The sequence below is a fragment of the Neodiprion lecontei genome, chromosome 2 (genome assembly GCF_021901455.1).
Source record: "Neodiprion lecontei isolate iyNeoLeco1 chromosome 2, iyNeoLeco1.1, whole genome shotgun sequence".
In the NCBI taxonomy this organism is placed as follows: domain Eukaryota; kingdom Metazoa; phylum Arthropoda; class Insecta; order Hymenoptera; family Diprionidae; genus Neodiprion; species Neodiprion lecontei.
The window spans coordinates 7,106,457-7,134,370 of NC_060261.1; the positions used below are offsets into that span (position 1 = coordinate 7,106,457).

Below are 27,914 nucleotides of genomic sequence, written 5' to 3' on the forward strand. Positions count from 1 at the left end.
AAAATTTTTAGTCTCAGATTTGAATTAAATGACCCTTTCCTGACTAATTGGACCCCCAGGAACTCAGAAAACGCAGCGAAAAGGGCGTGGGATCTACAAGAGAGAAATTACGAAGGAAAAAGCACCTGCTGAAATATGTCGAAAACTCAGGTCTCGTTTTTTGGCTGTAACTTTTGATGCGTTGATCGCAGCGTATTGGGACTGCGCTTGATCGATTTCTCTCGCAAAATTACGTCGGAATAGTGCATGAAAGAATTTATTCCGGCACTTTTCAAAATCGCGAAAATTTTCGCCAAAAATGCAAAGGGGTTAGCCTTACTTTTTCTTCGTTTTTGGAGCTGAAAATTTTTAGTCTCAGATTTGGATTAAATGACCCTTTCCTGACTAATTGGACCCCCAGGAACTCAGAAAACGCAGCGAAAAGGGCGTGGGATCTACAGGAGAGAAATTACGAAGGAAAAAGCACCTGCTGAAATATGTCGAAAACTCAGGTCTCGTTTTTTGGCTGTAACTTTTGATGCGTTGATCGCAGCGTATTGGGACTGCGCTTGATCGATTTCTCTCGCAAAATTACGTCGGAATAGTGCATGAAAGAATTTATTCCGGCACTTTTCAAAATCGCGAAAATTTTCGCCAAAAATGCAAAGGGGTTAGCCTTACTTTTTCTTCGTTTTTGGAGCTGAAAATTTTTAGTCTCAGATTTGAATTAAATGACCCTTTCCTGACTAATTGGACCCCCAGGAACTCAGAAAACGCAGCGAAAAGGGCGTGGGATCTACAGGAGAGAAATTACGAAGGAAAAAGCACCTGCTGAAATATGTCGAAAACTCAGGTCTCGTTTTTTGGCTGTAACTTTTGATGCGTTGATCGCAGCGTATTGGGACTGCGCTTGATCGATTTCTCTCGCAAAATTACGTCGGAATAGTGCATGAAAGAATTTATTCCGGCACTTTTCAAAATCGCGAACATTTTCGCCAAAAATGCAAAGGGGTTAGCCTTACTTTTTCTTCGTTTTTGGAGCTGAAAATTTTTAGTCTCAGATTTGAATTAAATGACCCTTTCCTGACTAATTGGACCCCCAGGAACTCAGAAAACGCAGCGAAAAGGGCGTGGGATCTACAGGAGAGAAATTACGAATGAAAAAGCACCTGCTGAAATATGTCGAAAACTCAGGTCTCGTTTTTTGGCTGTAACTTTTGATGCGTTGATCGCAGCGTATTGGGACTGCGCTTGATCGATTTCTCTCGCAAAATTACGTCGGAATAGTGCATGAAAGAATTTATTCCGGCACTTTTCAAAATCGCGAAAATTTTCGCCAAAAATGCAAAGGGGTTAGCCTCACTTTTTCTTCGTTTTTGGAGCTGAAAATTTTTAGTCTCAGATTTGAATTAAATGACCCTTTCCTGACTAATTGGACCCCCAGGAACTCAGAAAACGCAGCGAAAAGGGCGTGGGATCTACAGGAGAGAAATTACGAATGAAAAAGCACCTGCTGAAATATGTCGAAAACTCAGGTCTCGTTTTTTGGCTGTAACTTTTGATGCGTTGATCGCAGCGTATTGGGACTGCGCTTGATCGATTTCTCTCGCAAAATTACGTCGGAATAGTGCATGAAAGAATTTATTCCGGCACTTTTCAAAATCGCGAACATTTTCGCCAAAAATGCAAAGGGGTTAGCCTTACTTTTTCTTCGTTTTTGGAGCTGAAAATTTTTAGTCTCAGATTTGAATTAAATGACCCTTTCCTGACTAATTGGACCCCCAGGAACTCAGAAAACGCAGCGAAAAGGGCGTGGGATCTACAGGAGAGAAATTACGAAGGAAAAAGCACCTGCTGAAATATGTCGAAAACTCATGTCTCGTTTTTTGGCTGTAACTTTTGATGCGTTGATCGCAGCGTATTGGGACTGCGCTTGATCGATTTCTCTCGCAAAATTACGTCGGAATAGTGCATGAAAGAATTCATTCCGGCACTTTTCAAAATCGCGAAAATTTTCGCCAAAAATGCAAAGGGGTTAGCCTTACTTTTTTCTTCATTTTTTGACCGAAAGATATTAGTCTCATATTCGATTAGTATGACCGTTACACCAATTAGACCCACAGGAACGCAAAAATAGCACAAAATAGAGCGTAGGATCAGCAGCAGGGGAACTGCTAACGGAATCTTCTATTTTTTGTCCGCTACTCTTGGTGCGTTCCTCGCAGCGTATTGGAAATGCGTCGAATCGACTCTTCTCAGTAAATTACGTCGATGTACTGTACGAAAAGATTGATTTCAGCACTGTCCAAAATTCACAAACAGCGGATAGAAATAAACTGACGAGGTCTACCTTCCTTTTTTTCGAGCGGATAATTTTTCGTCGTAGAATCAATCCGAACGACCCTTTTCCAGACTCATTGGAACTCTAGTATCACAAAAAGGTATTTGGAGCCTCGTGGGACCAATACCGGAGAAGATACGAAAAAATTATGGAGAAATTACAGTTGGTGTTATTCAATTTATTCAATATTACATATAATAGTAATACAACATTACACATCTTGAATCCTGCAGAGGTGCATTCTAGCTTTTAGCATTGTAGGTACTCAGACTGGAACCCAAACTGCGCTTACAAACAACATTAATAACTATTTTATACAACATTGTTCCTATTCTGCTCAATGCAATATATATCGCAGTATCTATTCTACATAGAAATAGCATACTAATTATATCAATGAAAATATTATTATAGTAATTATTGGTATAAAATCATTAGTATAATGTACTAGTATAACATAATAGATTCATAGTATTTGGAAACTTGGTAAAGTAGTATACACTGACACCTGAACACTTGTACTACACTGAATAAACTGGAACTGGAACTTTGTCCCTACGAGTTTGTGATTTTTCTCTCCCACCTCGATAAAAATCCAGTGCAAATTTGATGTTTTTCAGCCGTAAGTTTTGATTCGTTGCAAAATTATGTTGATACTGGGTGTGAATAAATCGATATCAGCATATCCCAAAATCAGCCAAAAATTTGCGACTCTCGGAGTTTGGAAACTTTTCGTCGTAAAATCGTTTTGCAGGACTCTTTTTAAATCAGATAATTCTAACCCTGAAAAATGCCGAAAAGACATTTAATAAAGCGTATATAGGACCAACAGCAGAGGAATTACGAACAAAATCTTACGTTTTCGGCTGTACTTTTGATACCTCGCTCGCAGCGTATTCCACAAAACTTTTCTATAAGCTCTATGAGTAGCTGTTAGAGATATGAGAAAAAAAATCTAATTCATTCTCATTATTCTAGAATCGTCATACATGTAATGCCGTGAAATGAATAAAGTGTTAATATCTTTTTCATTTTTGTTTATTGTTCAGAAGAAAGGCCCTGGACACACCGCAATGTTTTCAGTGTAGACCATGCGGTAATAAACGTATGAAAAGGCATGATAATTATGCACGAGTGCACGATTCTGGAATAATGAGAATAAATTGGATTATTTTCTCACCTCAAAAAACTGCTAACATTTAAATTGATTTCCTTTTTGCTTCTTCATTATCTCCGTTCGTTCAAATTTCGAATTAACAATCCTAGATTTTTCAATTCTTAGGATAAAAACGCAACAGTACCACTGACTCAACCACATAGTTTTGACCACGGTCTTACTAGTCCGGGAGCCGACCGCACCATATCTTCCCTCATCGAACATACGGCCAAAATGCATATGAATCGATGGGGAATATAATGGTCAATAGGTTGCCAGACTTTATAGACAATGGATCCTGTCCGGAGTGTCAAAAAAAATGTCACTTCCGGTCAGTTTTTTCGAGGTTATCTTCCCTCATCGAACATGCAATTGAAACTCGTACCAATCGATAGGGAAGCTCGAGTACCTGAAGAAAAAACCGTGGTGCCACCCCCCACCTTGTCCGGGGGGGGGGGGGGCGGCAGCTACCCCTAAGTGTACGCTTTTTTGGTCCATAACATCCCTCATCGAACATACGATTTTTTTTTTTTAATTGGTGATTGAACCTCCCCGAACCTGAAAAAACTTCTCCTACTCCTTCTTTCACTCTAGATCCTACTCCTGATCCTACTCCTACGCCAACTCCTGTTCCTCCTACTCCTACTTCTACTCCTACTACTACTCCACCCCCTACTACCTCTGACCACCTCCGTCCTCCTCGTTTACCTAGTCTTCCTCTTCATCTTTGTCCTTCGCTTCCTCTTCGTCCTCCTCCACTGACTTCTACTTCTCCGCCGACCACCTCGTTCTTCTCCTCGTCCTCCTCCTTGACTACCTCGATTACCCGCAACCACCCCGAACCACCTACGACCACCTCCGAACACTGCCAACTACCTCCAAAAACCACCGCTAACCACCTCGGGTTATACCTCGCATACTAATAAATATTTTTAGCATTAGAAAATATCAAAAATATTGTGTAAGGATTAATACAATTTTTTTATTGACACAATTTATCAAGAAGATTATGAGAAAATTATAAAATATTATAGAAATTCTACTAGCGCATTCATAGCTACTGAATTTGGGCTTGCGCGAAAAATGAATTGAAATAATTTATTGTAAACATGACAAGTTAGAAAAATTTTACACGAAATATAATTACAATTGTCATGTAATCTTATAAAAATGTTAAACTCATCGAGCACAAATCCTCGTCCTCCTCGTCCACCTTGTTCTCCTCGTCTTCCTCGTCCTCCTCCTCGTTTACCTCCGACCACCACCAACCACCGCCAACCACCGCCAACCACCTCCAACAACCACCGATCACCACCTCGGGTTATACCTTGATCAGTAATAAATAGTTTCAGTACAAGATCACTTCAAAAATATTGTGTAAGGATTAATATAATTAATTAATTGATTAATTAATTAATTAAGACAATAAATTTTATTAGCGCATTTATAGCTACTGAATTTGTGCTTGCGCGAGAAATGAATCGAAATAATTGTTCAAAAGTCACAAGGTCAAGAACCTGGACAGCCAAAACTACGGAGCCCTTTTCTTGGATGTAATAATCCACCAGGTAGAGGACCTGGACAGCCAGAACTACGGAAAATTAGTCCAGAATGTCAAAAGTCATCAGGTCAAGGACCTGGATAGCCAGAACTATGGAGCGCTTATTCCGGAAGTCGAGTTTCACCAGGTAGTGGACCTGGAGCGCAGGAACCATGGAGCGCTTGTCCTGGAAGTCCAGTTTCACCAGGTAGCGGACCTGGAGCGCAGAAACTATGGAGCGCTTGTCCTGGACGTCGAGTTTCACCAGGTAGCGGATCTGAAGCGTAGAAACTACGGAGCGCTTGTCCTGGAACTAGAGTTGCACCAGGTAGCGGACGTGGAGCGCAGGAACCACGGAGCGCTTGTCCCTACAATCGAGTTTCACCAGGTAGTGGACCTGGAGCGCAGGAACCATGGAGCACTGTTCCTGGATGTCAAAATCCACCAGGTGGAGGACCTGGATCGCCAGAACTACGGAAAATTAGTCTTGAAGGTCAAAAGTCACCAAGTCAAGGACCTAGACAGCTAGAACTACGGAGCACTTGTCCTGGAAGTCGAGTTTCACGAGGTAGCGGACCTGGAGCGCAAGATCCAGGAGGTAGAGAATCCGGTACTCGAAATCTGCAGAGCGCGATTCTCATACGTCCGCTCTACTGCGCGGTTATTTCCAGACTGAGAAATTCAGTTAGCTGATTTTCGGTTAGCAAGAGAAAAAAAAATTTGGGTTACGTCACTTTCTGAACATACGAAGATACGATATCCAAACTTTAGTTTCGAACTTTAATACTATGTATCTTGTATGATGTAGGATGTATGATGTATGATGATATGATATGATGTATAATGATTCTAGTTTTTACATTTCAGACAAGAAAGACGCACTATCTTCCCTGCCAATTCCAGACTCAAGGGGCTAGGCCCTTTGATGGTTAACCGTTGACTAAAGATGTATTCTTCAGTTAACGGGTCAGCTAATAATGCTGCTGTTCTGCGACAGTTAGATGATAAAAATTTTTGCTCGTACCTTTCAAATATGTGTTCAAATACCCTCGACATTTTAAGAAGCTTCGTTCTTTCTCTCATTATCAAAAAAAAAAAAAATCGCCGACAACCATCTTTTCAAACCTTTAAATCAGGACACTGTGTTAAATACTGTCTCACATAAGCAGCATCCATTTGACTCGATCAAAATTAGCGCATCCGTGATGTATTACAGTTACTTTGAATTTTTTTCCGTACGAACACTTTTCTAAAACCAATTCTATTTCCCTACCCAATGTAGATACCTCACTTGCGACTAGCTGAAACAGCGTTTCGATTCTATGCCTACGACAATTCAAGATCGAGAGAGCAAATGAAAAGTTGTTGGAATAATTATGAATATTAATGTTATAGAATACATGGCCGAGCAGGGGGTCGAGGAGGACGAAGGTCGGAGGTGGTTGGTGGTGTTCGAAATTGGTAGGAGGCCGTAGGAGGTAGTCGGCGCTGGTAGCAGGTGGTTGGAGGTGGTAGGAGGTGATCGGAGATGGCCGAGGAGGACGAGGACGACGAGGCGGCGGAGGAGGAGGGGGACGAGGTGGTCGAAGGTGGTTGACGATGGTTGGTAGTGCTCGGTGGTAGTTGGGGGTGGTCGGCGGTGGACGCGGTTACGCGTCTTCTCGCGGGAATGATCGAGCTGATCAAGATTTCTAAGTCGCAGTCGACAAGTAGTCTTACGTATTCACTTTGTACCGACTAAAATATAAGCTTCCATACCGACACTACTTTGCCTGTTACGAACGTCGGTTCGAGTCCCTTAGGTAGAATCGATAGAGCAAAACCCTCCTACGCTCCCAGGCTCACCCGGGCCCACTTGCCCGCCGAAAACTGGTCACAAAAATCTACTCAGAGGTATCCGTCTTTATACCGCCAATTGACCAATTAGAGTGAGAGGTCGGACTCCCGCCGTTGCTTTCTCTTTCCAATTAGGGCTTCAGCTCGGTGCGCGGACCACGCAGTCTATCTATGTTCTTTACAAGTCTATGACAGTCTTACTGGCCGGTGAGAATGTCAAAGCGTGATTTGGTATCGCAAGATTTTGTTAATACCGGCTCTTGAATCGCAGTCTTTGAACCTCAGGTACGGCTATAGCAGAGGATAGATGAATCATTAATATAGACTTTTAAATAGGATTCAGATAACTTGTTGCTATTTTATCAGACGTAAACGAATCTGCATATCCTAACCTCGATAACAATGTGGCAACTTCGTTGCGCACCTGAAATAACCCACATTGTGCTGTTATTCTATTGTTTACAACGCTTATTGATGAACAAATAATCATCAGTAAATGAAAGTATCTAACAACACATTAGGATACACGTATATAGATATTTCACTGCTGGCTTTATCAATTCAATTCTAATTCAGTGTGATACGCATTATAAAATTATCCTCACAATAAATCAACAGCCTACTTATACTTTTTACATTTATTCTGATTACAAGATGTAGTTAATAAGATCGATTACAATTCAAAAATGAAATGCAATTTTGCAGCATATACAAGTTTCTCTGATTCACGGGATACGGTTGAGTTCTTAAAATCGTGACAATGGCTGCTGAGAAACAAGTTTCCTGTGGGCTGGACTTCTGTTCAGTCCCAGATTTAAGTAATTGTTTGATGACTGCGACATCATCAAGGTTAGTATTTATTATTGCCATTTGAACATGACGTTCTACTTGAAAAAATCTCTGATTCATGGACATCATTTGCAGGTATGATTTTATCTGCATACCCTTGGTGCATCCAAAATTTAAACGTGAATTTGTTGATCCTGAATTGAAAAAACGTCCTGGGCCATTCACGAGGTCTGACATGATCCTATGCAGCTCCGGTAAGCTGAGAAGAAAATCATTTGCACTGACTTTCAAATTTGCTTACTAGAATTTTTAGCATATACCACTGAGTGAATTTAAATTCGCAGATTGGAATAACTTGGTGATTGGGAAATTGTCGCCTTACATTGATGTAGATTGCACTAATCCAATCTCCCGAAAGAATAACGAAGAGACTTTAAACCAGGAATTGGCATTGGCTACACACCTAGGTCTTCCAGCGATTACATTCAAGCTAACAAGAAATATGAATCAGAATATTAATTTTGCTCGAATTATTTACAATAAGTCTACAACTCCTTGTGCCTTCCAGGTATGTTTACACATTGATGTTTAGTTCTGTGCAAGTGTATCAATATTTTGATCTAACCGCCAATTTAAAATCATAGAATGTAGTCAATTAAATCTAATTGTGAAAAACTAAAACAAATACCCTTACAGATCAGTTTGATTGAACTTTATTTTTCATCATTATGTTTAATAACCTTGGCATTCGTAGGTGTGGGTTCAAGTTCCAATGGAAAACCCTGCTAAGCAAGCCAACACGTACAGATCAGACAAAGGAGATGATGCAGTTGAAAGCACATGGGAGTGGTGGAATTCCCTGAGATTAGTTTGTGACTTCCATGGGAAGCTTGGTGTTGCCTTGATTGTTAGTCACGACATTCCTAGTGCAGAAGAGGTGACTTGTAACATTGATATTCCCCTCATACGTGATTTTTTCTGTTTTACCTGGTCTCTGTATTACCTAATCTAACTTCAGATAAATAGATGGTTGGGTGAACCACTGAAGTGCCTAATTCTACCTACAACCTTGTTCATTACCAATAAAAAAGGATATCCAGTATTAAGTAAGGCACATCAAATGTTGCTCAAGAAGTTTTCTCCACTGAGGGTCCAAATGATTCTATCCGGATCAAACAGACATCAGGATATTACTTTTTATCATAATTATCTTGATCATCTTGCAAAGGTACGGTGTATCCAAATTATTCATTTCACTCTTGTGCAGTGCATTGTACACTTATTTTTGCTATCTGTGGTTAAAATGTCTAAGATTATTTCATTTTCCCAGACTTATCAAAGTAATGGGCCAGTTGAAAGATTTGCCAGGGGCTATGAAGATTATTTGCAATGCCCGTTGCAACCGTTGATGGATAATCTTGAATCTCAGACATATGAAATATTTGAAAAAGATCCCTTCAAATACAATCAATATCAGACCGCTATTTACCAAGGAATTCTCGACAAGATTCCAGAAGCTGAAAAGGATACCAAAACTTTGTAAGGAACGTGTTAAACCTTACACTAGAATAAGAACTTGTTTTGAACTGTGAATGGGTAGAGGCTGCTGATGAATTTTATGATTAGTCAACCAGTTTTCCCCCAATTGAACAATCTTTTCATTGCCTACTCACTAACCAAAGTTATTAATACATCTTGTAACGTTTTACATTGTGCAGAGTTATCATGGTGGTCGGCGCAGGTAGAGGACCCTTGGTACGGGCTTCTTTGAATGCTGCTGAAAAAGCACAAAGAAAAGTCAAGGTTTATGCTGTTGAGAAAAACCCTAATGCCATTCTAACGTATGCATAATTTGTTTTGATAACCAAATTGATCAACTAAATCTGTACTTAACTCTCAACTTGCTAGTACTTACCAGATTATTGATCACAGGTTACAGGCTTTAGAAAAAGAAATATGGGGAGACAAGGTCACTGTTGTATCATCTGACATGAGAGAGTGGGTTGCTCCTGAAAAAGCAGATATTCTCGTTTCTGAGCTCCTAGGATCTTTTGGCGATAACGAGCTTTCACCTGAGTGCTTAGATGGGGTTCAAAAGTTCCTAAGTGGTATACCTTGCATCAATACTTACATTCATTCATATAGTGTTCCCATGGATTTATTTGTAGACTAATATGTCTTCTAAATATTTCTGATTGATAGATGATGGAATAAGTATACCTTGTTCATACACGTCATACATTAGTCCAGTGCAATCGTCAAAGTTGTATAATGAAGTCAGGCAATGTAAGGAAAAAGACAAGCATCCCCTGGCTCACTTTGAAACTCCTTACGTTGTTCATCTTCAAAACAAGTATGATATTGCACAACCACAGCCTCTCTTCACATTCGTTCATCCTAATAAAGGTAAGAGTTGATCAACGTTTATGGTAACTAAAAGCTGCGAAAAATTTCTGTTTTTCCTATTACAATGTAACAAAAATTTTCATTCTATTCTTTTTATCTTCAGAACCATTTATTGATAACAACAGGTATGAAGTGAAAAAGTTTGTAGCAGAACAAAATTCGGTATTGCACGGTTTTTCCGGCTACTTTGAAGCCATCTTGTACAAAGATGCGACTATTAGTATAGAACCGAACACACACAGTCCAGGCATGGTTAGCTGGTTCCCAATTTTCTTTCCTATCAAGGTAATAATTCACATGAATCTTATATTTCGTAAGGATATATCTGGTGTACAATCCAACTAAAAGAATGTTGATACAACTATGGTTACTAACAATAAGATAAGAGCTTTAGATCGTCACATTGTTGTATTATTTTTTTTCCTTGTAAGTTGTGGAAACAGATCAAGATTTCTTAATAAAATACCATATAAATTTTCCAGGAAGCCGTTCTACTCAATGCTGGTGATGTGGTTGAGGCACACTTTTGGCGAAGGTGTACATTAAAAAATGTGTGGTACGAGTGGTGTGTCAGCAAACCTGCGCCATGTTCCATCCATAATCCAAATGGCCGGTCCTATACAATTGGGCTTTGAATTACAATGAACTATGTGATATGAAAGGTTGAAACTTGAAAATTAAATAAACAAAGAACCACTTTTCGTTATTTTGTAAAAAATGATTTTTAATGTTGTTCGAAAAAAGATATTTTTTCATTTGTTGAACTGATTGTTTGGTGCAGTATTTGTAATCAACTTAGAGAATATCTCTTTTATTCGATGAGCCAGTAACTGCACATTATGGAAATGCAAGAATGCATTTTAATGCGATTAGAAACATGTATTTGTGGTTCGTAGCTTGTCGTATTAATGTGATGGATAGACGAGCTACCGCCCCTTGCAATTTATTAATAGTGATCCTGCATATACTTATGTAGGTGGTACTACGTAGAATTTTGATACATAACATGTTTGCTGTAATCACGCTGGAGAAATGTTGTAACGAACTGATAAACCATTGACCTCACGTGATCAGAACAGTCATGTACCGATACCACACGCAAAGTGCCGCGTAAATCGTAGATCTCGGATTCTATTGAAGCAAAAATGTCCGTACAAAAATTTGTCACACGTACGGCGATATTGAAAATCATTAATCGTATTAAATTTCACCCAACTTTTTCAAAACAGATGGGAGCAGTTCTAGATGATATAAATATTTTTATATGCCTAATGTTGATTGGAAGGAATTTTTTAAAAGAAGTCTGGTGGATATTAGTAATACTTTCTGGCTTTCTTTTTGATGACTTCGCAATATTTTTTTCTTTGACTATAATGTAATGTATACTATAATCTGTATTTCATTCCATGTTTATTCTAGATTTCTATAGGTGCGTGAACGCACGACCTCAAAAGGTCATAAATAATAACGTTTGAAAAGTGTAAAGACCGCGTCAAAGTCGTTTATGCTCGTTGCACTGTCTGATAGTAAAGCAGTGATTGCGGGGAGGGGAAAGATCGTTCACAAACATAAACATTTTAAGGGAAGAGAGGGAACGCAAAGAAGAGTCTAACCAGATTGGAAGAGAAGAATTTCCAATATTTTATTGTGTGCGTTACGGGAGTTCCAACTTGAGCTTTGTTGCGGTCGTTTTGTCACACGCATCGTGAATTAGTTGAAACCTAGCAGACGACGCGGTAGCAGCAGAAAAGTAGTAAATTGTTTACTAGTACGTTATTAGTTCTATTTACGTAATTTATCCCGAAGAAGTAACAAGAAGAGTGTAATCTATGGCTCAATACGTGACGCAAATTTTAAGATGTACAGTAAAAACAATAGCCTCTACTCATGGTAAACAAATGTTCAATAGTGGTGTTTCCCTAAGATCAAAGATATTCTTATCACGAGGAATAAGCACAACGCGGTGTATGTCCAGTACCGGTGAGTGAAAATTTCTTACTTAATTCATCTTTATATATAGTAGGATTTGACATCCAGCCCGTCTCTCTAGTGTCATAATTTATAACGCACTACTATGATTTCAATATCGTCGGTTTGGTTGTGTTTGTCACAAGTTGCCTAATCTAGCCTAACCTATATTGGAATTTAAACTAACAGCAGACAAAGAGGGGAGAATGAGATCTTTGATCATAAAGTTTAATATGCGATATGATAACTTGCGTCATTTTTAGATTCAAGAATGTCGTTATGCACCAGTAGAGCTAAAATTTTTTGTGATACAATGTACGGATAGTATTTGTTCCACGCTCTCACGCGTACGTGAAATCTGGACCTTTGCATCGACTAAAAGTTACATTTTTTCAATCTCGCCATTTCAAAGCATTAAAGGCTAGACCGGTTATTATTTTTAGTAAACAAATTTTCAACTCTTATTTGTTTTTCAGAGAGATGGTATACAGACAAACACGAATGGGTAGAAATTAATGGTAAAGTCGGTACCATTGGGATTTCACACTATGCTCAAGATGCCCTCGGCGACGTCGTCTATGCACAGCTTCCAGATGTTGGCACTTCCATAAGTCAGGAAGGTACGAATAATTTTGTTTTCATTTGCTTCTTTTTTCGGATTTTACATTACAATCTGGATTCAATGTCTCACGCAGGTATATGTTTTCATAAAAAATGTTTTCAGGAAATTCCTGAACTGAAATATTTCCAATGTGAGCATAATAGGTGAAGCAATGCTGAGTTACATTATTTTTGACAGTATTTACGATTATTAGATTGACGATCAATAGGAAATCACCTCGATAGGTTTTCATGATGCTGATATTAATCAGTATCGTCTTCCAAAATTTACCAACACGACTGTGACTTCAGCTCTGCTGTCCTAAAAATGGCACAAAAGTTTCGTTTAGCCACATCTAGTAACGATTTTTACAAAAATGAGTCTTGGTATATAGTTCTTATTGACTAACTTGAATTAAGCATAGAAACACTAAACTGAAACAATTTTGTTGTCTGTGATATTGATGGACAAAACTACTTATCTGATTGCGAGTCATATCATTTAATGTTTCAGACGAATGTGGAGCATTGGAGTCTGTAAAAGCAGCATCAGAACTATATAGCCCAGTGTCTGGCAAAGTAGTGGAAAAAAATGAGGCAGTTGAAAGTAGTCCTGGTTTAATCAATTCTTCCTGCTATGAAAAGGGCTGGCTTTTCAAAGTTGAACTGACTAACCCAGACGAGATTAAGAAATTGATGGATGAAAAGACATACGATCAATTCCTGAAAACAGATAGCCATTAAATAAGAATGTGTACAAATAAATCGTACGTAAATAATTTGTCAAATAATATAGTTCCATTATTTATCATGGGATAGTATGAGGAGTTTCATGAGCCCAATGGATTTTGACAATTTTCATCGATATAGTTTTTAGACACGTCTTACAAACGAAATGAAGAACTTGTATGAGTAATATCACAAGAAAAAAAATGTACCAAATTTTTGTATATGTGACAACCGGCACATCTAGGTTTATCTTTGGCATGTTTTAACTCTTGAAACTCCTTAGGCACTAACTTTATGTACGCAAAGTTTTCATTTCGACAGTAAAATTGGGGGGGCACAGCAATGGTAAAGTTTCTGGTTAGCATACGTCCATATTGAACAGAATATAAATAGACCTACTCTAAAATAGCCAATCTCGGGTCAAAAAGGACGTAGGTCATAGTTATGAGATCACGTGAATAAGGTTTATGAGTCAGAATACATTGTGTACAGAACATATAAGTGCGTTGGTAGAAAAAATCATTATGCCTTGTGCAGTAATTGGCAAAAATCTGTAATACAGATTTAGAGATTTGAATGACAGTTACAATGTATATTTATTCTGAAGGTTTTTTTGTAATATATTAAATAGATTGAAACAACAAATTGTCCTCGCTATTTATCAATGCGTCTGAATAAAGGACCTTTTTGATTATTTAGCACTGTTTATAATCTATATTCTTGATGTCATATATGTATCGAATTAATTTTCTTACACATACAGCTTATAATTATTGGCTTAGGTATTATTACCAAGATTCGTTTATTTTTTGTGTTTTTCAATTTTCATTGTTACCAGGCAAATGGTAATCTGGGTAATCCGACTCTCAATTCACCAATTCAATCCGTAAAGCATAGCTGTGTGAAAGACTGGCTTTCAGAAGTTTACGTCAGCAGCCCAAGCCTGATAGTGTTAAATGTTTGTTGGCTCACTGACGAGTTATACATTATTTTAAGAACTGAAGCGCCAGATCCAACGATAATACTAATGTTGAGTCTGAGAAGGTACAATTGTATGTTAATAATAAAGATATATTTACAATCAATGAATTTTCTACATAATTTACAATTGCCAGTTTCTAATGGCAGTGTCAACAATGCGTAAGAATTTATATTTTTTTTTCCACGTTTTTCTTCGTTTTTGTTTTAATTTAATTCCAATAATCAATTGAACTAAATAATCATAATGATATCAAATCAATTTCTTGCCAATTGTAATTGGTAACTGTACATTTAATATTTAACACAATGTACATAACACCATATAATTATCGTATCTATAATAATTGTACAATTGTTGATAATCAGGGTGTAATGGAATTCATTGGACAATTAAATAGAATGGGTATTTATAGATACAAAGATAGCGGAGGACCTCAATTGAAAGGTGCTCTCCTCTTTTCTTCAGGGGTGATGTTTATGGATGGTTTCGTATCGCATATTCGAAAATTAGTCAAACCTACTGGTGGCGGCACATCTTTAATTTAGGAACAAATTGCAATGCTTCAGGTATCGAGAGTTATTAAAACTGTAAAAGTACAAAAGTGAAATATATTCATTTGAGGTAATAGTCGTATATTTAAAGTTCATAACCATTTCATAACAGAGCGAAGGAAAAAATTTGAAAGAGGAAGTGTGAACTATTCTTCAAATCGATCGAAGATTAATAGTTACTTCTTCCTTCCACTTTTTCTCCTCTCGGTGGTGTAATGGGCTTTAACATACACAGGGTGTATATTTTAACATCAAGATATTTCATGAGACTAAATGTACAAAGTAGAAATTCTTTTAGAAATCCCTAAATAATTGACCACATATGTATAGATTTATGTAGCTGTATTATAACAAACCAGCAGATTTGACACATTTAGAACATGTCAATATTATAGACTGTCAGGATCCGAAGTCGAAAGTGACCAACCAGCAGCAAAAATCCTTGCGCACAAGGCATAAAATTTAGCTAGTAACAACATCAAGGCAACGGCACAAGCAAACATTTGATAATATATTCGCGTAAAATAGCGCTACTCGCCGTATATGGTAACTCTGGATAGAAACTCTATGCACTCCTTCGTAGCATTGAAAGATTATTTCGATATACAAGCAAACTTACTTTATATGTCGTTAAAAGTCAGGAGAAAAAAAAGAAGAAACAGAAGAACTATGGTGTGTGCGTGATGTACAGAAATATAAATTATGGTGAGCGGCACGATTAGTTGAACGAATTTATAGAAGGAGGCGAGAGTGGGACAAGGAAAAAAGCAAAGAAAAATTTACCCCTATTTGAATATTACTAACCATTGTGGGCAATGATTTCAGTCAGTTTGGCCGTTTCTGCCTCTCGAGTCCGACAATTGTAACGGGAGGCTCGTTAGAAGCCACCGCAGGTGTCCCAATGACAACCTTCACAGCACTGAACAATTTCTGACTAAGAGCTAAACAATATATAATATAATAATAATCTATTGATGAAAAATAACTATACGAGCATAAAACTAATCTATCTTAACATTCACTAAATATTTATCATTATATTTAACAACTTGATTAAGACAGTAATATTCTGATTATTATGTATGTATTATTAATTACAACACAATTTAGGACCACATAAACCTTGCTCCAGTGATTCTGTTGTTTTCTTAATATAATCTTTATTATGGTACAATATACAAGTAGTAATAAAATATCGCAATTCGTGGTTATTTTTTTCCGCCACCTATTTGAGAACAAAAAAAAAAAAAGGGAAACAGAAAACAATTCAAAAAATCACATAAAATGATAAGACAAAAAATACATTCAAGAATAAAGTATTAAAATTAATGAAGACATTAAGTAGCTAAGGATTTTTTCAGTAAGCAACAGAAATAAATTTATTTCATTAAACTATACACAAATTATTGTAATTACATATTTAACATGATTTTATACTATACAATGTAATTGGAATGTGTTAACTAATATTTACAAGAACAAGAAGATAATCCCTGCTGTTTGCAAGTGTGACGAAAAATGCAGAATTAAAGGAAGTTCTAAGGATGCCCGGCTGGTGGCCTTTGCATACGTGCAACAAACATGTCACATGCAAATTCACTGTGTTATTCAAGTATGCCCGTTGAATCCCGTATAGAGATACGAATAACTGGAGAGATTGGTATATATGCGTATACATATACATATGACATGCAGGCGTACACATCCGCACACGTATATGTACATAATGTGTACATATATATACATATATCTCTCTTTTCTTTCATTACTTCTTTCTTTTTCCAACAATAGGATATTATCAGTTGAGAGCAAGGCTTCAGTGGTATTGTTACTTAAAAATAATATTGTTTCTAATATTAGAAAAATAGCTTTACTTATTCAGACAAAAGTTGCCTGCCCTTTGACCAATATTTTGTTAACCACCCTTTGTACTGTTTTCAAGGCATCTTGCTTACTATTCCCTGCGCATAATACCCCCCGAGTTAGGGTAATTCTTCACGGATACATCTCTAAAACTTCAACATCAAATATAGAAAATATATATCATTATGTTTATATATATTTAGATACATTTTTTTCTTTTATAATACATATATACTATGTATTTATGTAAAGTATGTACGTCTATACTTGATTTGTTTTTTTCTTTCTTCATTTTCATCTTTACATAGGTAATACATGAACCAGGGCCCCGTAATTTGGTACAATACCTAAATAAATCGCGTTACTTTGTGATAGATACGTGAGGTCCATTTCGTCCGTTGGCAAGGGGCGGTACCAGGACTTCTAATATAGTACAATATACTCTGTGGACAGCACAGCTGTCCATATAATTGATCATTTCATTTTCTCTTCGCATGAAGCATCTCCATGAGAAGGGTCTGTGTCGGGGCTCCTCCGTTACAGTGTTTGTGATAAAGGTGCTCTTCACCCCTACTCGCCACCGCGTGGATATCTGGTAATACTGTCAGCAGCTTGTGAAACTTGTCCTGGAGCAAAATATTTACGATTGTTAATTTTATACAAAACAAGTCATAAATTGTTGGTAAACTGGAAGAATTCCGGTACATAATTCTTGCTCAAATCATCATTTTAGTCTTCAATTGAATACCAGCTGAGTAAATGTTACCATCGGATGCTCAACATAAGTCATCTTTTTTTTTTATTACTATTAATCAAAGAATACGACAATGAAAACGTACTGGTAACGACGGATAACAAGTCAATGTGTAATCGAGTAAAGCACGTTGCACTTGCTCATGTCCCTCTTGCACATGTTTCTTGTTCACCAATCCCCGTACATCTGTAAAACACAATTTTATTTTTGCATCAATTAGAAGAAATCTTTTAGAAAGGTTAAATCGAAAAGCTTTTTAAACATGAGGAATTTCAAAAAAAAAACATTTCAATCAAAATGTTCTATTTCCATTCTATTAATTCGAAATCGGATTTTTTTTTAGTATAAAATAGATAAGTGCAAAATGTCGGTTAATAAAGTAACGGATTTCAAATAATTTATAACTCACCATGATTGAGCAGCATGAGAAATTTCATACAAATGTAGTCGGATAGGTCAAATTTGAGCTCTTGAAGTTTATTGGACAACTCATTGAAGAGATCTCCCAATGAAGGAACACCCAGAAGTCCAAGACATAAAAGATCGAACTTCTGGCCGTTGTGAAGAGTTGTTTCATCTGGTAAGTTGTTGTGTAACCTTTGATGGAGATGGTCAAGCACCAACATATCCGACCAAGAGTGTTGTAAAAGTTTCATTTGGTCATCAACCTAATTGCATGTACAGAAAAGAAATGAAAGAAGTTAGTAATATTTATCGATTTACAATCTAAATATTTCGGACAGGGTGACAATCGTTCAATTGTCATCATTGGCCGATAAGAATATTAATAGAACCTTTCTCTCTTTCAAATTTTTTAGTTGAATATAAAAAGGTATTTTACAATTGCTGTATCTAGACTTAATGACGCCATGACAATGTTACATATTAAAGCAGTGACGCAAAAAGCAAACAGCCATAACTTTAATGGATACTTTTTCAATATTTCATAAAACATACGAAAATAATTTACTTTTCAAAAAATGGAACGAACTATATTATTCATCGGTTGATTAGATGTATGTTGCAATAAAAATAAAACATGAATAACTTTCTTTTCGATTCAAACAAATTCGTCACACATTCTACAAGAATGATATTCCGTATAAAATATGTATCATCGATTTCAAAGATGTATAATAAATTTGCTCTACAATTTTATTAACATCTAATTTAAGAACAGACCGCAGACATAAAAAATTAATTCGAATTTTATAATACCACGGCTATAAAACCACGAGCGTATGTGACCATGCGGTGAAAGTGATTACAGGTATACAATACCGACAAATCAAAACGAAGACGAAAAATCTTTGGAAAAATTTCAAACGAAATCAATTACATATTAAAATCGCCACATATATAATCGGCAACAGCGTGTATACACGGTGTTACGAGGATTGGCTCAACGTCTGCAGCAATCGGCTTCTGGACTCTCATATTTGTAAGAGACAGAAACAGTGAACAAAAAAAAAAAAAAACGAGCGAGGGGGGGGGGGGAAGGAGGAGGAGTAGTTTGAATGGCGTGGGTGTAGAGGTAGGTATATGGCATGTAAGTGAATTTTGGAGAAGGTAATACGCGAAGACATAATATCCCCGACGTAGACCTCCATAGAATGTAAATTACTATGGGCCCGCTTCGGGCCAGCCATCCAGCCAGCCCAGCCAGCCCAGCCAGAGCCGCCGCCATAACCTAGAAACGTATCGTGTTATGACCCAGATATGAGGCGATGCTTGAAATCATTCACCGATTGTGAAATACCTCGCGGTTACCTCACATACCCCGCTCTTACACACTCGGTGTGGCGGTGTAGGGGGGGGGGGGGGGGGCGGCCTCATAGACACACTACAATGAAACGACGACGACGACTTGTTGATGTAAGAACATCGAGCAACGCCGTCGCGTCAACTGCAATGCAGGGCAGCCAACACCGGCCGCCACAGACTTTGGACGTCGCTGGTTGATAGCTGATGGGTGATCGTCGTGAGCGGTGTGAATTCTCTGCCCGTCGCGTGCGCCGCGTTTGCCGCATGACGTCATATCCGTTCACCAAAATGGCTCCAGGAATAGAGAACAACGTACTAAGAAAATTTTGTATTTCGCACTAAAACCAACACTGAGAGAAATTTTTAGAACGGGTTACCGCTCAGTCCTTAACTATTTTCACTTTTTACGATAATCGAAAAATACAGTTCTAGGTAGAAAATAAAAATTAGTTTTCTAGCTGTTACCGGAAAGTCTAGTATCCGTTGCTATTCTTTCTCATTACGATCACTGTTGCTATGTTTTCTTGTAACTGTTTCGAAAATGGTTGGTAATGGGTACCAAAAGTACTCCCGATATGAAAAAAAAAAATTGAAAAATGACTTAAAATCTTCATTTGGAGTTTAATTTGATCTAGAATATTTATATCGTTCTATATACACGCTGTCCAAATGTCCAAAATAACTATCGTGAAATGTCCTAACATTACAAAATGTTGAATTTCATTTTGCGCATGAATTTGATAGAGCTAACCTCTCTGCTGTACGTAGCACTGGAAGAGTACGAAAATAAATGAATGCATATATTTCTTCCAACAGTGTATACATATACACTCCTATTATTAACATTATTATTGTTGTTATTATTATTATTAATGATCGGCGCAGGTCTGCACGTGTCCCATTATTTATAATTGCACGATTGTAAAACAATGTCACGTATTATTGAGCACGATTATAGGCGTAGACATTTCTCCGAAGTTAACGTTACGTAGTACCGTGTAACAAAGTTTTCGACTAAGCATAAAGTCCTGCAATGTACCATATCGAAAGTTATCATCTAAAGTACCCTTTCCGTTGCAAAAAGTTGTTCCTGCGGGTGATTCGTACAACGTATAAAAAAAAAATAACGAAGAGTAGAAAAAAAAAGATGAAATGCAACAATTATACTTTATAATAACGAAATCATTCAACGCTTATTCGAGTAAAGTCATACGATCATTTCCCTCACGAGTACCGAGGACCGGAATTGAAAATATTTCGAGAAATCGAGCTTGGGTTCCAGGTTCCAGGATATTGCCGTACTATGTCAAGGACTGTCGTGATATTTCGCGAGATTTTCAGGACTTCCAGGACGTTCAAGGACGACGGGCAACCTGCCAACGATACTCTATGGAAATGAGATCGCATAGGAGATACGAAGACCTCCGTAGAGTCTAACGACTTTAATATATTCCAAAATATACTGTTCAGAGAGTATAAAGTATGTATACCATTTTGAGTTGCAAATATGTTATACTTTGCGAAAACGGGGGGTTTTTTTTGTGTGTCTTGGCAAATTAATGATTTCATTTTTATTTTTTTTTTACTAATCTATCGAATTACGAGAAAGAACCTTCAATACTATATAAAGAAAGAAATAATAACCATTTTCATCTTTAAAGTGTATCGCTGGATGGAATAAACCTATTGGTGTAAAAATACACAATGCGCATCGTTCTGACGATTGTACACGTATACCTACACACAAGTATTTCACAAATTTTCTACGGCGATTCGTGTATGTATGCATACAAATACGTTTTAATTAAGAAGGAATTTTTACTTCTCAATAAATTATGTCAAACAAGTTGTGAACCGAACTTACGAAACATTCTCATATCCTTCGTACTAGGTGGAAACAATGAGTAATAGCGATTATCACTTTTGTATGTGTAAAAAGTAAGAAATTGATTCTAACCGTAGAGATGTGTGTAGGTATATAAATTAGACACGACTTTGATGTTAATTATAACCATTGAAAACAATGGCATGCCGAAACTTAGTAAGAGCGGTAGGAGGAGCGGGATTGTAAGATCAAGAAACGAGTGTAACGGGGTGTAACGATGAGATTGGGAAACGAGGAGAATCGTCGTTGAAAAATGTAAATTGACAAACCTTCAGATCCTTGAAGAAAACCGAGTTTCTCGCCCAGTCGACCTGCGAGAAGAGATTCTGGTCGAGCACTTTGCACATAAGTTCAAACAAGTCCACTTCACACTGATTGTACGTTTGGTTTTGCAATAGGTTAAACAGCGATGATTGCCACTCCCGATCGTCAACGGTCTGAACGAAGTCTCTGATCATCGGACTAGTTTTAAGGGTAGCTGTGGACGGTGTGTTGGCCGGTTGATGAGACTGCTGGGACTGTTCGCCAAAGTTGAAGGCCTTCGGACTCGGCGTCGTAGAGTTTGCCGGCCATAATTTACTCTCGAGGTTCGGATTGGCGTTGTGGAGATGATTGCCGGCCGATATCGTCGGCTGGGAAGACGGTGCTATAAGCTGGTGCTGACCGGCTCCTCCTGGTCCCGACTGCGTCGTCGCGAGTCCCGCGGCAACCGCTGCCGGGGATGGACTCGAGTCCGGAGACGAGGTCAGACTCGAGACCTGAGGTATTTGAATCTCCTGCTTTATGTGGAGGAACGGCGTTACGGCAGACGGATAACCGACCTCGCTACCGAGGCCACTTCGTATCGTCTGAAGGGCCAATTGGCGCTGTCTCATTAGCTGAAGTTTCCTCGCTCTGTCCCTTTTGTACATCGGTCCGAACTTGTTCCTACCGCCCCTCATCCTGTCGGCTCGTACGGCTGAAACACGGAACAACGCCCAACTTTGTTCAACAATCGGTACAATTTTAACGACATATTCAGATTATTAAAGGACGTTCGGGAAAAATTAAAATCCACGAATGTAGAGGGCACTGTAAACAATCGGCGCGACGTACGAGATTGTACATTTGGGGACAATGAATCTGAGACGGCTAATTTTTTTAACACTAGACAGTTATGTCGGCAACACAGAGAAACCTACAGCGCCACAGTTGGCCAAGCGCAAAACTAACTCAATCTCAGTTAACGTAACATAACCCATGACCGTCGAATCTAACCTTAAAATACCGCGGGGATATTGACTTGTTGGATTGACGCGTATTTGAGTTTGTTTCGCGTTCGGTCGACTGTGGCGCTGTAGGTTTCTCTGTGTTGCCGACATAACTGTCTAGTGGAAAAAATTAGCCGTCTCAGATTCATTGCCCCCAAGTGTACATTATTTCAACTAAAATCTGTTAGTAGGGAAAAACGATTAATTTCTTAACAACAGTTGCTCGGTGAACGCAAATAAATATATCATTAGCAGGAAATCTTAAAAACAGAATATTTCTAGGACTTCTGGACACCATGTTATTCCATGAGTGACAAATTTCTCTATTTCAATAACAACCTAGTAGTTAAATCAGCTGCTCAGGTACCTAGATACAGACATTTAAAGTGTTCTGGAACATTTCCCCTTCCTGCACGTATACGTGTATATCATACATACATACATACATACATACATACATACATATATATATATATAGTTATATAATGTTATTTTTACATTTAATCCGAAGGAACGTTGCAATCTTCGGTTTTCGATTTACATAGGTACAACATACGTACATTACTTCCCGGATGTCGTAGAAAATAATACGAACATCGATTAGACATTATAGACTCAGGACATCGAGCCATTTGATATAGTAGTTACATCTTATACATATACTTGTATATTTTCAATCTGCTTGCGTAGAGAATGGTTAAACGATAAAGGAAAATTATGAATTTAGATAGTCATTTTCGGCATATAAACTCGTTTAAAAGTAAAAGTTCCAGTACGAACATAAAAGCCAAACATTTCTTTCAGTCGTTTCTTCATTTTTTTCACGAACGACCGAAATCACAAAACACGACGTTTTTTCAACAATAATATTTTGGCTGTTTGAATTATGAAATGAAGAAAGAGAGAAAAAGAAGGTAAAAATAAAAATAAATAAATAAATAAATAAATAAAAGGAAACAGTTCGTTTTAAATGCCCATTTACGGACAGCATATGATACACACGTATGTGTAAAGTAATTTCCCAACAACATTAAATTTAGCGTATATATACGTATACATACACATACACAATATACACCAGGCATACATTTGTCACGTATATTTTTCTACCCACCTGCTAGTGGCAAATTAAACTTTCCAATAGTCCGAACTGAACGAACACCGGCGGTTATACTTGGCAGGTATAGGTATAGTGTAAACTTATACACGGCCAACTTACAACACTGCATATACGTATACATGCATGTCATATATACACGCTCCTTGCGGTAATTTGGGTCATTTCGTATTAGAACGGATAACGCGTGCGCTCGTCACGTTGTATGTATAATGTACCTACATACCTATACGTGCGCACATGCATACACACACATCACGTTTAAACTTAATGCAATTAAGGGAAATACTTTTGCAGCGGTCCGCAGCTGCTGACAATTTGCAAAAATGAAACGAAGCAAAGGATTTTTTTTTTTTTTTTTTCAAAAATAAGAGTGAAATAAAATAAAGACGGAAAGATTATTATTATCGTGAGATAGGAAGTATCCAAAGAGATGAAACTTGACAGGCAAACTTCAGCAGCACCGCGTGTACGAATTTGCGAATTTTTCAAAATCCGATCGGTATTGGGTGTGTAAAACTGATGGAAAAAAAAATATGTCGTTTTTTTTTTTTTTTTTTTTTTGTAAATACACACGGCGAGTATTGATATGTACGATCGTACGTGAAGCGAAATTTCAAGCACGTCCATTGACGGCCATATCGCAATTTCAGTGCAAATACAAATTTCATTTAATATGCAATGAAGGGAATGAAACGATAGCAAACGTATTATTTGGCGATACTGACTCGTTCGCAAGTATACATTCGCGTATTGTACTTGAATATCGCGTAAAAACGAAAAACAAGAAAACAATTTACACATCGATTACGAGAAAGTCGTTTATAAACGCGCAATGCAGATATTAATCCCTGCATTTTTGTATATCGTATGTATGTACGTATGTACACGTAATAATCACGCGATATATATAAAGCCGCGTGCGATGTTGAAAAAAAAAAAAAAAAAAATCAAGAGATCGGAACGAAAAGGAGAAACAAGAAAAAAAAATAAATAAAAATATAATAAAAGTAACGACGAAAAACGCCTGTTAAAATTTCGCAAATTTTTTTTTTTGTTTTACGCAATTAGTACAATTGATCTTCCAAACTCTATATATATATATACACACACATACGTAAGTAAATAAACTGGTTTCGCGTGTTGGCAATATAATATGCCATAGCACATACATCGTACGTACATACACGTGCGGTGTATTACATGCATGCGAACGTTCTTAGGAAACCAAAGTGTCGACGACGTTTTGAGGGGGATCGGACTGCAGGGAGACACATTTCGTATTCCGCAATAACCCTGCCTCCTTTCGACTCTCCCCACCAATCTTTGTCTGTACACACGTGTACATGTATAAAACTGTATACATACATACATACATATATATATATATATATATATATATATATACGCATGTACGTATGCACGCATACACGCAAATCGAATGCCGGTTCTGCATTATTCGCAATAAATATATGAGATACGCGGGTCTTGCCAGAGAGTATGTGTAACGGAAAAGAAAAAGGAATGAAATGAAATGAAAATAAAAAAAAAAAAAAAAACAATATTGTAATGCTTTGAAAGAAGATTATTATGTATACTTAGAATAAGTGCGGAAAATACGAGTGAGGAAGATTTAGGTTATAGGTATGTATAGGTATACGTAAATGTAAAGGAACAATAATTCGTCGGGATGGTTTTCTACGTAGATAATTGTTGTTGTTTGAATATTATTTACCAATTAGTCGACTGAAAGTTTTCCAAGAATACGAGTAATTGCGAATATCTGTTATCGTGGCGAAATTGAAAATAAATCGTTATCTGAATGATTGAATATTTGACAGTATCGATGTTTCAATGAAATTTCGATCAATCTGTAATAAGTCGGCAAACGTAGGCCACGTTAATCTCAACGTAACGAAAACTGCATTCATAATTGCAATTCCCTAAATTGACCTATTTCTTCATTCGAGAATCAGTCGAGAAAATCTTCAAATATTCGATTAAATTTCCTCGACCTTATCCACACGGAACATCTCAAATTCGACTTAAATTAATCCATGATATATTGTGTACAACGAAATAATTTAGTCCGAGAAAAAATGCGGCTGAGTTTAGTAACACTAATTTAACGAAAAATTACTATTTTGCCTCATTAAGGTTTACTGAATTTCTAAGATTCCCGCATCAGTGAAATAAAGATTTTCCGAAACGTGAATCGTAAAAATAACGTTACCAACTCTAGCCTCGCGAGAAAAAGAAGAAGAAATAAATACATCGCAAAGCGGAATAAATCACGACTGATTTAGAATAATCGAAATCATCTACAGAATAATATTTTTCCCTATAAAATATAATCTTACTATACTTACTAGCCTGAAATTTAATCCCAATTCGCGTCGACGATGTGTTTAAAAAAAAAATAAACTGCTGGACAAATTCGCATTCACGACGATTAATTTCTTCGACGAATGCAACGACAAAAAATATCGTCGTCGCTGCACCATATCTACGTAATCTTATAGGTCCGATTCCCGTCTTAAATGCGGCCTGGTAAATTACACACACACACACACACACATACATTCATAAACGTGGCACGCGGCCGAATCAAATAAACGCAGCGTTGACATCGAATTAGATTAGATTATTGCGAGAAAGAGAGAGAGAGAGAGAGAGAGAGAGAGAGAGAGAGAGAGAGTTGGAGAGAGAAAAAGATTATGGCACAACAAAGCAAACCGTTGTGCGTTTATGGTGTATACCTACGACAACTTCGTGACTGCAACACACACTCTTCGCGATGCAGGCTTAGAACGTGATCGGAGTCCCGAGTTGCTCCAGAACGAATTCTTTTTTCTCTCTCTCTTTCTCTCTCAAAATGTATACGCGAACATTTCATTTCTCATTCTGCTCGGACATGTATTATTATTATTACTATTATACGTTTTTGTCCAACCTGCGAGAATTTTTCTCTACTTGTTCGTTGTTTCGAAATAATTTCACTAGATAAATCGAGCGACGATTCAGACACTTTGTAATATTGCGGTGCTTCGGCGAAGATATATTGCAATTTTTACGAAGCGTATAGACAAACATATTATGTATGCAGAGGAGAACGAAATGCAGGTGTATAAAATTGACGAGGCGGGAAACAATTTCAATTTTAGAGTTGGGAGAATAGGTAAAAAAATAAATATATTTACGAAGATTCGCAAGATTTAAATACTTTTGGAATTTTGCAAGGGATTTTCTCAACGGTAATTGTGAGCTCTTTGATTTTTTTTTTTTATCGTCATTTTCTTCTCACTTTGATCAAGTTACTACAGATCGGTTGTTTTTATTCTGAAAAAAAAAAAAAACTAGTCGAAGCTGATAATTCTCGTTTTAGAATGCACCTGACGTTTGAGCAAGAAAATTTTACCATACTTGTAAACTGTATTCAAGCTACCAGTTGCAAAAGTTTCTGCAACGAATCTGCAGTTATTCGCCTACGGACATTTTTCATTCTTTTTTTTTTTGTTTTCTTTTTGTTTTTTATTTTTCTTCAGCTGTTCTATTTTTCTATTTTTCGAATAGCACGGAAATCGGATGGTACCTGTAACGAAATACATGTTTCAAAAAAATACTATAATTGTGGGAAATCAATTCGAAGGTGATACGCCAGCATAAATTAAATGATGATATGTCTTTTAATTAAGTCCGTCCGGATCATAAATATGAAAAAAAACGAAAAAAAAAAAAAAATACAAAAAATTATGAGCAATGCATCGGGTCAGCATGATTTAGGATTATCAAATATTTGCAATATTCTTTTCACCGAACGCATCTGTAAATTCATTTCTAGTATGGTGAAAAAAAAACAAACGTGAAGAAAAAAAAAAAAATTGATAATCATCTTACATTTTCAAATTCAACTATCAATTTAATTATATATTGCGAAAAATTGAAGTTTTTCTTTTATTTTTCTCCTTTCAAGTCCCACAAGCGTATCAAAATTTCTTTTCCCATATATTGTTATAAATATACGTTACACGTATAAATCTTTAAGAAAGGCATCGAAGATCAGAAACTTTTTTACACAGCTTTGTGATAAAACAAAAGAGAACGACAAAGACGAATGTAAAAAATTACTGTTGGTGAAATCTTAAGAAAACCATCTTTGTCTAATAAAATTAAAAAAAAAAAATAAAAAACTCTCATCAAAATCGCACAAAACAAAAGCGGCAAATAAATTGAACGCTTTTGGAGTAAAAAAAAAATAAATAAATAAAAAAAAAAAAATAAAAAAAAAAGAACAAAAGAACTAAAAATAGTAATAAAATAAACACGCGGCAAATATCCTCGTATAAAACGCGGGAATCCGCAAGATGTGCTCGATACTGTAGAACCAACGTTTAACTACTCGTC

The 27,914-nt window shown here is 37.0% G+C and overlaps 3 protein-coding genes across 6 annotated transcripts in view; 2 read left to right on the top strand and 1 right to left on the bottom strand.

Annotated features, from left to right (window-relative positions):
* Positions 1 to 6,720: 6,720 nt before the first annotated feature.
* LOC107227192 (protein arginine N-methyltransferase 5) lies at positions 6,721 to 10,743 on the top strand. 2 transcript variants are annotated; one of them, XM_015668259.2, is made up of 12 exons: positions 6,795 to 7,137; positions 7,558 to 7,701; positions 7,777 to 7,895; positions 7,986 to 8,209; positions 8,396 to 8,578; positions 8,660 to 8,869; positions 8,972 to 9,180; positions 9,360 to 9,482; positions 9,574 to 9,749; positions 9,844 to 10,047; positions 10,151 to 10,332; positions 10,530 to 10,743. In XM_015668259.2, exons 2-12 carry the CDS (start codon positions 7,613 to 7,615, stop codon positions 10,680 to 10,682), a joined length of 1,872 nt encoding a protein of 623 aa, XP_015523745.1. In that variant the 5' UTR covers positions 6,795 to 7,137; positions 7,558 to 7,612; the 3' UTR covers positions 10,683 to 10,743. The 2 variants fall into 2 exon arrangements, with proteins under 2 accessions (XP_046586739.1, XP_015523745.1); XM_046730783.1 differs by lacking the exon at positions 10,530 to 10,743 and having other exon boundaries at positions 6,721 to 7,137; positions 10,173 to 10,314.
* A 787-nt stretch (positions 10,744 to 11,530) lies between these two features.
* On the top strand, positions 11,531 to 15,848 carry LOC107227101 (glycine cleavage system H protein, mitochondrial). Of its 3 annotated transcripts, none has more exons than XM_046730790.1 (4): positions 11,531 to 12,027; positions 12,492 to 12,635; positions 13,130 to 13,382; positions 15,703 to 15,848. In XM_046730790.1, the coding sequence occupies exons 1-3, from the start codon at positions 11,877 to 11,879 to the stop codon at positions 13,357 to 13,359; spliced, it is 525 nt and encodes a 174-aa protein (XP_046586746.1). In that variant the 5' UTR covers positions 11,531 to 11,876; the 3' UTR covers positions 13,360 to 13,382; positions 15,703 to 15,848. The 3 variants fall into 3 exon arrangements, with proteins under 3 accessions (XP_046586746.1, XP_015523644.1, XP_015523637.1); XM_015668158.2 differs by lacking the exon at positions 15,703 to 15,848 and adding an exon at positions 14,183 to 14,429 and having other exon boundaries at positions 11,532 to 12,027; XM_015668151.2 differs by lacking the exon at positions 15,703 to 15,848 and having other exon boundaries at positions 11,535 to 12,027; positions 13,130 to 14,429.
* The window catches only part of LOC107226899 (nuclear hormone receptor FTZ-F1), a 32,543-nt gene continuing 18,787 nt past the window's right edge, over positions 14,159 to 27,914 (bottom strand). The window contains 5 exon segments of the mRNA XM_015667881.2: positions 14,159 to 17,317; positions 17,319 to 17,366; positions 17,580 to 17,680; positions 17,904 to 18,162; positions 21,413 to 22,101. Coding sequence (XP_015523367.2) covers positions 17,102 to 17,317; positions 17,319 to 17,366; positions 17,580 to 17,680; positions 17,904 to 18,162; positions 21,413 to 22,101 — 1,313 coding nt within the window. The 3' untranslated portion in view covers positions 14,159 to 17,101.